This window comes from Ambystoma mexicanum, chromosome 13 (genome assembly GCF_040938575.1).
Source record: "Ambystoma mexicanum isolate Mex_15411 chromosome 13, UKY_AmexF1_1, whole genome shotgun sequence".
In the NCBI taxonomy this organism is placed as follows: Eukaryota; Metazoa; Chordata; class Amphibia; order Caudata; family Ambystomatidae; genus Ambystoma; species Ambystoma mexicanum.
This window is the reverse complement of record NC_090938.1, coordinates 722,530,262-722,543,515: the sequence shown is the minus strand read 5'-3', so window position 1 is coordinate 722,543,515 and position 13,254 is coordinate 722,530,262. Positions and strand designations below refer to the sequence as shown.

The 13,254-nt window shown below is 53.3% G+C and overlaps 1 protein-coding gene across 6 annotated transcripts in view; it reads right to left on the bottom strand.

Annotated features, from left to right (window-relative positions):
* LOC138521808 (E3 ubiquitin-protein ligase TRIM39-like) overlaps positions 1–13,254 on the bottom strand; it is a 915,506-nt gene that overhangs the window by 650,620 nt on the left and 251,632 nt on the right. For all 6 annotated transcript variants that reach the window (XM_069634922.1, XM_069634924.1, XM_069634923.1 and 3 more), the window contains exon 2: positions 2,042–2,137. In XM_069634922.1, coding sequence (XP_069491023.1) covers positions 2,042–2,137 — 96 coding nt within the window. The remainder of the gene's footprint in view (positions 1–2,041; positions 2,138–13,254) is intronic.

Sequence of the window (13,254 nt, the reverse complement as noted above, 5' to 3'; positions counted from 1 at the left end):
TCTCTGTGAGAACCTGGGCATCACGGATCAGGCCCTCACCTGGTTGACGTCCTTCCTCCTGGACCGTCCCTCTCAGGTACAACTGGGGGCCTTTCTCTCCACCACCTCTCTCTCCACATGTGGTATTCCCCAAGGCTCCAACCTCTCTCCCTGGCTTTTCAACCTCTATGTCACCCTTTGGCCAATCTTATCTCTACCTTCTCCTCTAACTTACAGTGGTATGCGGATGACACTCAACTCTCCTTCAGGCTCTGCCTCCTCTCTCGCTCATTCTTGACTGTCTATCCACCATTCAGGAATGGCGCGCCTGCAACACTCTCTGCCTCAATGCCAGCAAGACAGAAATCCTCCTCATTGGGACCCCTGCTCCCGCTTTCCCTCTTTCACTCTGGACCCCTTCCTTGGGCCCTCTCCCTGCGCCTTCCTGTGAGGCAAAAAACCTTGGGGTCATCTTCGACTACACTCTCTCCTTCTCCCCTCACATCACAGACCTTTCAAAGAAGTCCCACTATCAGCCGCACCTCCTCAAGGTATTTTTCCTTTTCTCACATTCCCCCAGAAGCTCAACATCTCCAGAGACCTAGTTCTCTCTAGGCTGGACTACTGTCCCGGGAAGATAGCTTAGCTGCAACGTGCTCGCCTTGGAAACAAGACATCACAAAGCAACACAGGTTTGATCCCAGGGTCTGCGCTTAGAAACCTCTGGGCATTTAAGCGCATTATAAATACGCAACTAAGACAAACAACAACGCAATTAAAAAAATTAAAAAAAATTCCTTTAACAGCGCCTCGATGCCCGCGGGCTGTGTGAGCGCTTTAAAAATGCAAATAAATAAATACTGCAACAGCCCCCATCTCAACCTGCCTTCCTCTACTCTCCGTCCTCTGCAACTAATCCAGGAGAGGAATGCAAGACTTGTCCTCAGCCTCAAGCCCAGGGACCGTATCTCTCCAGCCCTGAAATCTCTCCACTGGCTCCCGGTGTCTGCAAGGATCAAGTTCAAGGCCCTCTGCATTGTCCACAAGGCTGTCTGGGGCTGGGCCCGGCATTACACCCAACTCGCTCTTCTTAAACATCTTCCTTCTTGAGCCCTTCGCTCAGCTACCTCTAACTCTGATGGTCAGACGCTTCTCCAAGCAGAGAGTTGGAGGTAGATCTCTCTCCTCCGCAGGGGCCTCCCTCTGGAATGGCCTCCCTGTCCCTCTCAAACTCGAGCAGTAACACCTCAGGTTCCGGAAGGAGCTCAAGACCTTCCTTTTCACTTCTGCTTTCACTCTTGCTCCCCCTTCTTGACCACCTGTTTGCCACGCTAGCTGGTTTCATGGCTAACCTCTGAACTCAACGGCCACCATGCTTCCTCCACAACCTGCAAGCACCTGCACTGCCTTTGTGCACTTAGGGGCTGTATCTGTAACCCTACAGTCCACCCCCCCTTTTGCACTTCCCATAGCTGGCTCCCCGGCTGCACTTATTCAGAGCAACTACTGCCCTGGCCGCACTTCCCTTCTCACTCCCCCTGGCACTTCTGTCCCCTATCCCCTGCACTTGCACAATCTGAATGACAAGTCCTAGTACGATTGTTTGTTTCGTCCACCCTACGTCTCCCTACCATGTCTTGTCGCGCCTAGAAACACTTGTGAACAGGCATGTTATAAATAACTGAACATATCATATTAAGACCGGGGGAGGGTTAGATTGACTCTCAGGGGGAAACGGGGGATACCATGTCTCACCGGTGGGTACCCCACTAACAATCCCCAAGGACCCTTCACCCAGGCGATCCTCCCTCGTGTCTCCACCCCCAGGGTCAGGCTCCAAGAACCATGGCTTTCCCTGGCCACCTGAGAAGAGGATCCAGGGGGAGTAGGAGTAAGAATACTCTCTGGTTTCTCACAACATACAGAAACTAGGTTTAGTGGACCACAGACTAGTCGGCCGAAGAGTGCCATTGGTATGGTTATCGGGTTAGCTGTGTAAATAACAATTACAAATAGCATCTATTATTTTAATTAAGTCATCTGTTAATTGCTATTCTCTTACCTCCAGATGTGCTATATTTTCCTTGTCTTTACTCTGCAGCCCAATAATATTCTCCAACGTCCTTTTTATTGTGTCCAGGCAACTTTGAAACTTCTCCTAGAAGAGAGAATTGAGTTCTTCAAAGCGCAATCGACTCTAGTTGAAAGTAACATTGCAGTATGAAACCATCCTTTAATTGCTTCGGTGTTGATGTGCCTTGTATTCATCACTTTATTATAACATTCTTATATCAATACTCAACAACAGAAAACTCTAACTACACATGAAATGCCCCCTCTGTCTGCAACCAGCTTTGTGATTGTGTCATAGGGATGGTTAGTGTAGAAAAGTAGGATCCTTGGACACAATGCTCAGGTTCCATAGGTTAGCTTTATTCCAGTCACATTAAGATCCATTAAGATGACAAGTTATGAACCACTGGCTCCCATCACCCTGACAGGAGCTCTCCAGCTGACCTACTATGGAACCTTCAGTACAGTAATTCCTGCACTCGCAGCTGAACATTCTCTCATACATTACCAAGCAACTGCATTCACACCTATCACGATACAACACATCTCCCTTCTACACACACACACACACACACACACACGAGAGAAAAACATACAGGGACCACTCATATAGGGCGCCTTTCTTATGAAAGGTGCAATTGAAAGATAAGGCGCAGGGGTCCCCCACTAACACTCTGGCTATGCCTCCAACAGCAGCCACTCACTCTTGGCGGAAGGCGTCCCCCCTTTCTGCCCATACTCACATACTCTCTTCACCTCTCACATGAATAGGAAGGCTGCCCCCCCTTCTTCACCCAACCACATGACATCCATGCCTCACATATCTTAAACTCTCCCATGTCCAAAAGTACCAGTGACCACACTTCACACCGGAGAGGTCCCACTCCTCACCATACACACACTTGGCGCAGTGTCGCCCCAAACCAGTAACCCCCCCTCTCACAGAAGAGGTTCCACGACGTACCATACATGCCTCACTCGTACTATACTCCAAGGGTGCACACCACCCTGACCCACTCACACCATGATATTTATTTTATTTGGTAATGTCCTAAATGTCCATGGCTGTGTTCCAGAGCTACTCCTAAAAATACCTCAATCGTGTTAAGCTAGCACACATTCGCTTTCACCCAAAATCGCCCACTCTTGAAATGCTCTCACCAAGATATTTCACTAATCGGCAATGTCCTTAAAGTCCATAGCTGTGACCAGCTCCATACCTAAAATTCCTCAATTGGGTTAAGCTAGCACATTTTCACCCAAAACTACCCACTCTAGAAACACACACAATTATTTAATATTAGGCAATACCCAACTAGCCCATAACTGTATGACATGTTCACATTGTCCTAAATGGCCAACATCTGGAAACATCTTTAACACTAACTGCAATTATATTATCCTTATCATGGCGATAAGGTAAACAACCTAAAAGACCATAACTGGTCTCAATATCAGACCTAAAATAGACCTATGCAATGCTACTAATCGTAAAACTAATCATGCTAACACACATAGAAATTCATTTTCCATTTACTTTTCGTACATCTCAATTGACTGGTGTATGGTGCGCATTAGCATAGCCACAACAAAGAATACAAACGGAGCGCTGCTCTCACTGCTTCCACTTCATCCAAAAAAGCATTGCTGAATGCTTCGCCGAGTATGCGTGTTCCCATCCCCCCAGCACAGTAACTTAGTTCCTGTCATGACGCGCGCTCCATAGAAGCTATGGAGACAATGGAAGGGCTGATCCCGTTCCTCCACCAGCGGTTTAGTCTCCCACGCACTGCACGTCACCGTCATGACGCATACAAATAGGCGTCATACGCGGAAGTCGACGTGTTGCAACCTTGCTTTCCTCACCAGGTTTGTACGCTAGTGCTCCTCTCTTGCTCCGCTTGTGATTCCCCGCTTGCTTCCTCTTGTCTGCCCGCAGTGATTGCCCGCTCGGCTCCGAGCCCTTTATCTCTCCTGGTGCTTCCTCCTCTCCTCTTTTCCCCCCGCTCGAGTAGCCCTTGTTCCTTCTCCCGCTCAAGTGCTTTTCTCTGTTCTCTCCCTGTTTTGTGCGCACAGCTGCCATTGTACGCTCCTTCCCACCGCAGCATTCTGCAGCCCTCTTCCTCATTCCTCGGCTACTGTATCCATCCAAGCAGCCGCTCCAGATACCCACGCTAGCCCGCCTCCAGCAGTGTCTTCTGGGAATTGAAGTCCTCTCATCTTCTTCAACGGAAAGCCTCCTGCCTTGACATCCGTATTGCTGACTACATTCCAGCACACCAGGGTTTTTCAGCCACGCTTTTCCCTGGTTTTGGGGGCGGACACCCTGAGGGCCCCCTCTGCCTTCCTGTCTGCCAGCAGGCAAGGTGGCCTCCGGAGGAGCTCGTCCCAAACTCAACAGGAAAGGACTGGACCTCTGGAGAGAAAGGAGAGCCATAGACACAGACAGTTCCTCAGAAGAACCCAGTACAGGTGAGGAGGAGGAGGAGGGAACCAAGGAGGGTATTTGTCAAGCACCCAATACTTCATCGCATGAAAGTTTGCAACGCCAAAGGATGGCTAGCTTAGAGCAGTATCAAGAACTGGTCAATGCCATACAGGGGATAACTGCTGAGCTCCAAACCATGAAGGTAGAAAACACCGCTCTTAAGGCTGACAATGCCGCTCTGAGACAACAAATGATTCTGAGAGAAGAAGTTTGGGGAGATCTCCCACCTATGCCTTTACCTTGTGGGAAGTATGAAGGGAACCCCAAGAGGATTAAGGAATTCCTCGACGCCTGTAGGATATACTTCACTTTTCGCCCAAAGATGTATGAATTCGACCAGGCAAAGGTTGGCTTCCTCGTCTCAAACCTTGGGGGTAACGCTCTAGCATGGGCCACCCCGTTGGTCACAGAAGCTGACCCTGTGCTGAATGATTACAATGCCTTTGTACTACGATTCAGAGAACGCTTTGAAAGGACCGAAGCTTTGTACGCTTCTTATGAAAACATACTAGACCTTAAACAGGGTCTTTCTGATGTACAAACCTATGCCTCGAACTTCCAGAGGATAGCTTTGGAGACAGGATGGCCTGACTCAGCTAAGCAAACTCTGTTTCGGAGAGGGCTACATGAAGACGTGAAGGATGAACTCTCTCGGGTAGCCAGACCCTCCTCCTTCCAAGAACTGGTAGCCCTGGCCCTCCAGATGGAATTTCGAATTTCCGAAAGACAAGCAGAAAGAAGAAAGACCAGACCCAATCCGCCTTCTACACCCTCCTCCTACTCGCCAACTGCTCCAGACAGATCTCATCCCCAGACTGAAGAGCCCATGCAAATAGGTGCAGCGAGGGGTCCCTTTAGTGCAGCAGAAAGAAAGAGAAGAAAAGACCTAAGCTTGTGTATGTACTGCGGTTCTGTGAAGGAACAAGTTACTTACCTGTAACTGTTGTTCTCCAGCGTGGGTCTGGCATGGATTCACATGCTCATGAATATTCCCCGTCGTCAGGCTGGGAATCCTCGGTAAAGAAAAAACCAGTATCAGTTTCGTTTCTGATCTGTCTTTCGTAGTAGTAACCAATCACTGGTCTCTGCGTCATACTGACTACAGCCAATGACTGCCCTCTATCTAAGCACCGCCTCTGGCAGCCATCTTCAGATTTGGAAGCACGTGAAGTGGCAGTATGACCAAGTGAAGAGCCGCAGAGGGGTAGGCGGGAGGGTTCGCATGTGAATCCATGCCAGACCCACGCTGGAGAACAACAGTTACAGGTAAGTAACTTGTTCCTTCTCCAGCATGGGGTCTGGCATGGATTCACATGCTCATGAATAAAGAATACATAGCAATACACACATGCACAACCACGGGAGGTGGCAAAGGCTCAACATTAAGCATCACATCAAACTCAACATTAAGCATCTTACCTCCTCACCAGGCTCACCTCAGGCGAACAGGTTGCGCAGCACTGCTTGGCCGACCCTGGACTCCTCCCTGGAATCCCGATCGACGCAGTAGAATTTCGTGAAGGTGTGCGTCGACCTCCACGTAGCAGCCCTACATATGTCCAGCAGGGGCACACCAGAAAGGAACGCCGTGGTAGCTGCGATCGCTCTGGTGGAATGGGCTCTCGGACGGCCAGGCAGCGGTCGGTTTGCCAACCGATGACAGTGCATGATACAGCCGGAGAGCCATCTGGAAATGGAAGCCTTCGAGAGAGCCTTCCCCTGATTGACAGGTCCAAAGTTCACAAAGAGTTGTGACGTCTTCCGAAAACCCTTCGTGCGGTCCACGTAGAACTTCAGCGCTCTAGCCACATCCAGCGAGTGCAAAGTCCTCTCAGCCGGCGACGAAGGCGACGGGAAAAACACAGGCAACACCAAGGGTTCGTTGAGATGGAAGTCCGATGGTACCTTGGGCATGAAGGAGGGGTGCGTCCTGAGCACTACCCTCGTTTCGTGAAAAGTCAAGTACGGGGCCTTGCAGGAAAGGGCCTGGATCTCTCCCACCCGTCGTGCGGAGGTGATGGCCACAAGAAACGCTGTTTTCCACGACAGAAACTTCAACGGGGCAGAGTGCAGAGGCTCGAACGGAGGTCCCATGAGCTTGGTCAGCACCACGTTGAGCTCCCACGCCGGGGCCGGAGCCTTCACCGGCGGGAATGATCTGAACAGTCCCTTCATGAACTCTTTCACCAGACGATGAGACCACAAGGACCTCCGCCCCGTGGTTCTGGTGTATCGGGAGATCGCAGCAAGATGAATCTTGATGGACGCGTGTGCCAGTCCAGCTTTGGCCAGCGTCAGCAGGTACGGCAGTACCTGGGGAGCCGTAATCCGTAGAGGGTTAATCTTCTGTGCGTGGCACCAGACAGAGAACCTCTTCCATTTGTGTCCGTAGCATTTAAGAGTCGAGGACGCCCTGGCCTTTGCAAGAACCTCTCTGCAGTCGGCCGGTATGTCGTATCCTCCAAACTCTAGCGCTGCAGGAGCCAGGCCTGCAAGTTCAGCGATTTCGGGTCGTGGTGGAGGATGGCGCCTCCTTCCCTGGAGAGTAGATCCGCGTCCGCCGGCAGCTTGATTGGCGGGGACGCCGACAAGTCCAGAAGGTCCGGGAACCATATCTGCCTCGGCCACGCAGGTGCGACGAGGATCATCCTGCACCGTGACCTCTTGAGCTGGTTGACGAGCTGGATTAGCAGTGGCAAAGGAGGGAACGCGTAGAGGAACAGGCCTTCCCAGGGGAACGAGAAAGCATCGCCCATGCTCCTCGCCTGGGGAAACCTGCTGGCGAACCTCCGGCACTTGGAGTTCGTCGCCGTCGCGAACAGGTCGATCTGGGGCGTGCCCCACTGTCGGAAGAGGCGATCCACTAGATCCTGCCGTAGTTCCCACTCGTGGCACGAGCGCAGCTCCCTGCTGAGTGAGTCGGCGATGGTGTTTTTTATCCCTGCCAGATGAAACGGCACCAGAAACATCCTTTGGGCGACGGCCCAATGCCACAGGTCCTGCGCCTCCTTGGACAGTGCTGGGGACCTGGTTCCGCCCCGTTTCCTGATGTAAAACATGGTGGTGGTGTTGTCGGTGAAGATCCTCACCACCTTGCCCTTGAGAGACGGAAGGAAGGACCTGAGGGCCCAGAACACTGCACGGAGCTCCAGGACGTTGATATGGAGGGACTTCTCCGTCGGGAGCCAAAGGCCTCTCGCGTGCAGATTTTCGGTGTGCGCTCCCCACTCTTCCAGGGAGGCATCCGTGGTCACTGTCTCCTGGTGGTCTGGGGTCTGGAAGTCCATGCCCGCCGTCAGATGCGCGCGGGTGCCCCACCACCGGACCGCGCGGCGGAAACTCTCGTCGAGTGTGATCCTCTCCTCAAAGCCGCCCGTCGTTTGGATCCAGCGCGCGTCCAGGAACTCCTGCAACGGGCGCATCCGGAGCCTGCACATGGGAATGAGGTAGATGCAAGAAGACATCATTCCGAGGAGGGACTTGATGGACCTCACCTTGGCCGCGTCGGAAGCCAACATCCGCTGTACCTTTCCCAGGATGGACCTGGTCCTTTCCTCCGACGGGGAGGCCAGAAGGGACACTGTGTCGAGCTTCGCTCCCAGAAACAGTGCGTTTTGCGCGGGTACCAGGTGGGACTTGGCGTAGTTCACGGAGAATCCCAGGTCCGTGAGAAGTTGGACGGTCCTTGCCGTGTGCTCCACGGCGAGCTCCCTCGTCTTGGCTCGGATGAGCCAGTCGTCCAGGTAGGGGTAGATGTGGATCCCCTCGCGGCGCAGCTGCGCCGCCACCGGTGCAAGGCACTTGGTGAATACCCTGGGTGCCGACTGTAGTCCGAAGGGGAGGGCTTTGAACTGGTAGTAACGCCCTTGGACCACAAACCTGAGGAATTTTCGGTGCCCCTTTAGGATGGGAATATGGAAGTAGGCATCCTCCAAATCCAACGACGACAGGAAGTCTCCTTCCTCCAGCTGACCCAGGACGTGCTGGAGGGTGACCATCCGGAACTTCTGCGCCTTGATGAATTTGTTCAGACGTCGCAGGTCTAGGATGGGGCGCCATCCTCCCATCTTCTTCTTCACGAGGAAGTATCTCGAGTAAACTCCGGAGCCCCGAAGCTTCTTTGGGACGAGTTCGATGGCGCCCTTCCTGAGCATCGCCCTTACCTCCAGGAGAAGCTGAGGGACGTGAAGCTCTTTTCTGGCCACGGGGGGGACGCGCGGGCACCTTCTTTGAAACTCGAGCGCGTGGCCCCGGGCTAAGGCGTCCAGCACCCAACGGTCGGTGGAGATGGACTCCCACACGCTGACGAAGCTCGCCAGCCGGCCTCCCACCGGGGTGCATCGGTCGGTTCAATCCTGTTTCGACGAGGCTTTGCCGCCTTGACCTCCTTGGCGACGACGGCGGGGTCCGCCAGACTTGCCTCGTCCTCTGTAGGCCTCCTGAGACGATGAGCGGGCCGCTTGACGGTAGGTGGAGAAACCGCCGCCGGAACCTTTGGAGGCGCCCTTGCCTCTGCTGCTCCGAAAGGGCGTCCGTCGTTGCTGCAGAATCCCAAGGGCCCGGGCCGTCTCAGTGACCGCTTTAATGGCCTGAAGGGAATCGTCCACTGTTTTCCCAAACAGGTTGTTCCCATCGAACGGCATGTCCAGGACTCTGGTCTGTACGTCTTGACGGAAGTCCGTAGCCTTGAGCCATCCACGCCGCCTAAGGCACACGCTGTTGCCCAACTGGCGAAACCCAGTGTCGGCGATGTCCGTCGCAATAATGATGGCGTGGTCCGACGCCACCTCACCTTCCTGTAGGATCTCCAGGGCATCCGCCCTCTTGTCGTCCGGTAGGAAGTCCAGCAGGGGAGCCAGTTTGTACCATAGCTCCCTGTCGTAGCGGGCCACGATAGCCAAGGCGTTGGCCGCTTTAATCGTCGTCGCTGCAGACGAGATGACCCTGCGTCCCATAGTGTCCAATTTCTTTCCCTCGCCGTCCGGTGGGGAAGTCGATGTGGAGGCTGCACCCCCCCGCTTTCTTCCTGGCCGCCGGTGAGACGATGGAGTCCGGGGTAGGCTGCGCCCGGAGGCACAGGGGGGCCGCGTCCGGGACTTGGTACTTCTTCTCGTACCGGTCTCTTCTAGCTGGCGTAGTGGAAGGGTTCTTGAGGAGGGCGAGGCCCTCATCCCAAATGTCGTCCAGTAGAGGCACCGCAAGGACCGTCTTCCTCTTGGCCTCGTGCCGTTGATAAAGGAATCCTTCCTTTTTCTTCTCCTCAGGGCAGAGTTGGAAAAGCTCGGATGCCCTGGCGATCATGGAGTGGAACGAACCAATCTCGTCGGGCGGAGAAGCCCTGGTGGGAGGTGACGACGGTAGATCCTCGTCGTATACCTCGTCGTCCGTACCCGTCGCTGCCGTGTCAGTCCCCGTATCATCCCCTCGGGTGGACGGGGAGGAGGGCTGGACGGTGCGCGATGGCTGAAAAGGAGGTGGAGGGTGAATCCTTCTTTTCTTGGGCGGGGGAACGCCAGAAGGTCCCGGTTCAGGATCCCCGACGGGAGAGGTTCCTCCGTCGGCAACGGTAGTCTCGTCCTTATCTCTGAGTATAAGGACTGTATAGCCAACAAAATGGCCGCCGAGTTGTCTTGCGGCGCTGGCAGAGGGGAATCCGACGGGCGATCAGGGGCCCCGTCGGCACCCTCGACGATGTCGTCACCCGCGTCGGGATCCATCCCGACGGGCCGGTCTTCTTCCACGCCAAGGCCGTGGCTTAAGCCCTCGATCAGCTCTTCCTCCGAGGTTGAAGCCGAATCTACGACGACGCCCTGCCCCCCCCTTTTTCTTCCCCGCCGGGGATTTCACGGGGGTCCTATCGATGGGCACAAAAGAGGACTCCCTCCGAGGTGGCAGGGAGACTCTGAGCCCCGAGGTCGCCACCACTGGTGTAGCCTCCACAGGCTGAGCCAGGGTCGCCGCGACAGTATCGATAGAGGGCTTGGCCGGATGGATTAAGGCCTTCACCACCTTAGGTGCGCTCACCGCCTTATCCTTGAGGGGGGGGACACTGCCTCGCTCCCCCTCCGATGGGGCCTTCGAACTCGACCGGGGCCTCTCCAGGAGCTTCGCTGGGTGCTTGCCCTTCCTCTTACCCGACCCAGAGCGTTGGCTCGTAGTTGAAGGTACCGGGGATGGTGCGCCCTGCCTGGCGCCCGTAGAGCCCGACCGTTCGGCGCTCCCGGTGCCAGCGGACTCGCGGTGCTTGGCCTTGTGTTGGACCCCCGTCGCCGGGGCGTCCTCAAAGGTCTTACAAGACCGCTCGGATTTCTTCCTCTTCTTCTCGCCCGACGGGCTCTTCCCTTCCAGCCAGTTGGCGAGACGTTGATGGCGGTCCTTCATGGTCCGCTCCGACATATTGCCGCAAAACGCACAGTCCTTCTCCACGTGCGTCTTGTCCTCATGTAAGCAGTAGAGACAAAAGGAGTGTTCGTCCTCCTTAAAGACGTTCTGCAGCTGGCATCCAGGGCAGACCCTGAACAGCTTTCCAGGCGTCGAGCTTCCCTTCTCCTGGGCCATGTCCGGGCCTGAGAAGCTCCTGGAGTCCTCCAAAGCGTAGCTCGACGAAATCTTCACCCTTGAGGGGCGCAGACGAATCCGACACGGGTCCCCGTTGATCGGATGGAGAGTCGGTGGAGCTTGAGGCTCTTTTGACCGAAAAAACGAAGTTTTTGAGCAAAAAACGTGAAAAAATAGCACTAACGCTCGAGAGCAATAGCACGAGGATCCCAACACATGAACGTGCGGTAAAAATCTGAAAATGGCTGCCAGAGGCGGTGCTTAGGTAGAGGGCAGTCATTGGCTGTAGTCAGTATGACGCAGAGACCAGTGATTGGTTACTACTACGAAAGACAGATCAGAAACGAAACTGATACTGGTTTTTTCTTTACCGAGGATTCCAAGCCTGACGACGGGGAATATTCATGAGCATGTGAATCCATGCCAGACCCCATGCTGGAGAAGCACCTTCTAAGAGACTGTCCGGACATACCTCCCAGAAGATCGGGAAACGAAAGACCCCGACCCTGAGCAGGGACACGGAAGGAGCTTCGCTGGCTAATCCCTGTGTTACAAGTCCACCCATAACATGTACCCCCTCAAACCAACTTATGGTCCTAAAGATCGTCCTGGAATGGACCTCAACCCAAGCAGTAGAGTGTCTAGCAATGCTTGACTGTGGTGCAGCTGGGAACTTTATGGACGACAGATGGGCCAGTAGATACGCCATTCCCAGAAGAGAAAAACCACAACCCATACCCGTAGAAGGAGTGGATGGTACCCCCTTGTCTTCCGGTCTCATCCGACAAGAAACCACAGAAGTCATGGTTAAGAAAAAGACTCACCATGAAACCCTGATATTTGATCTGATAAAGGCAGCCCACTTTCCAGTGATACTCGGGATACTCTGGTTAAGAAAGCACAATCCGGGAATTGACTGGGTAACTAACATTGTAGAGTTCATTTCAGACCTTTGTATGCAGTCCTGTTTGAAAGAAGGGCAACATTCACATCAGGGTGACACTTGGGACTCCATTCCTGTGACCTATCAAGAATTGACCGACATCTTTACAGACACTCTTCCCAGACCTCTTCCTCCACATCGAGCCGAGGATTGTAAAATCGATCTTATACCTAATGCTGTGGTTCCATTTGGGAGAATGTATCCCTTATCCCTCCTGGAGAAGGAAGCATTAAGGGACTACCTAGCAAGCAATTTACAGAATGGCTTGATACAAGAATCAACTTCTTCGGCTGGAGCTTCTCTGTTCTTTATACCAAAAAGGGGAAACAAGGAACTCAGACCATGTATTGACTTCAGGGGCCTGAATAGCCAAACCATTTGAGATAGATACCCGATGCCTCTGATAAAGGAGATCATGGAAGCAGTACAAGGGGCAAAATGGTTTACCAAACTAGACCTCAGAGGGGCCTATCATCTCCTACAAATCAAACAAGGGGACGAATGGAAGACCGCCTTTCGTACTCCATTAGGTCATTTCGAGTACAAGGTGATGCCCTTTGGGTTGGTTAACGCGCCAGCCCAGTTCCAGAGATTTATGGACAAAGTCTTCAGTGATCTTCTGTTTAAGTCCATGGTAATCTACTTGGATGACATCTTGGTTTACTCTCACACTTTAGAACAACATCGTCTACACGTAAGGGAAGTGCTCAAGAGACTCCGAGACCACCACCTATTAGTCAAGCCAGAGAAATGTCTTTGAGGTTTCTACAGTTCCGTATCTGGGCTTTATTCTGTCAGAAAACCGCATTGAGATGGACCCTAACAAGACAGCATCTATTAACAATTGGCCTGTTCCCAGCTCAGTCAAGGACATCCAGAGGTTCTTGGGGCTGACAAATTTCTATCGGAAATTCATCACAGGCTTCTCCAACACAGTCCTACCTATTACAGCTTTGCTAAAGAAGGGGGTGAAGTTCCATTGGACGCCAGAAGCAGATTCCGCCTTTCATCAGCTCAAACAAGCATTCACCTCTGCACCTATCCTCAGGCAGCTTGATCAGTCTCAACCCTTTATCGTAGAAGCTGACGCCTCGCAAGGGGCTATTGGGGCAGCTCTACTACAACGGAAGGAGGATCAACTCGAACATCCCATTGCCTATTATTCCAGAACACTCACCTCCAGTGAAAGAAACTATTCGGTGATTGAAAAGGA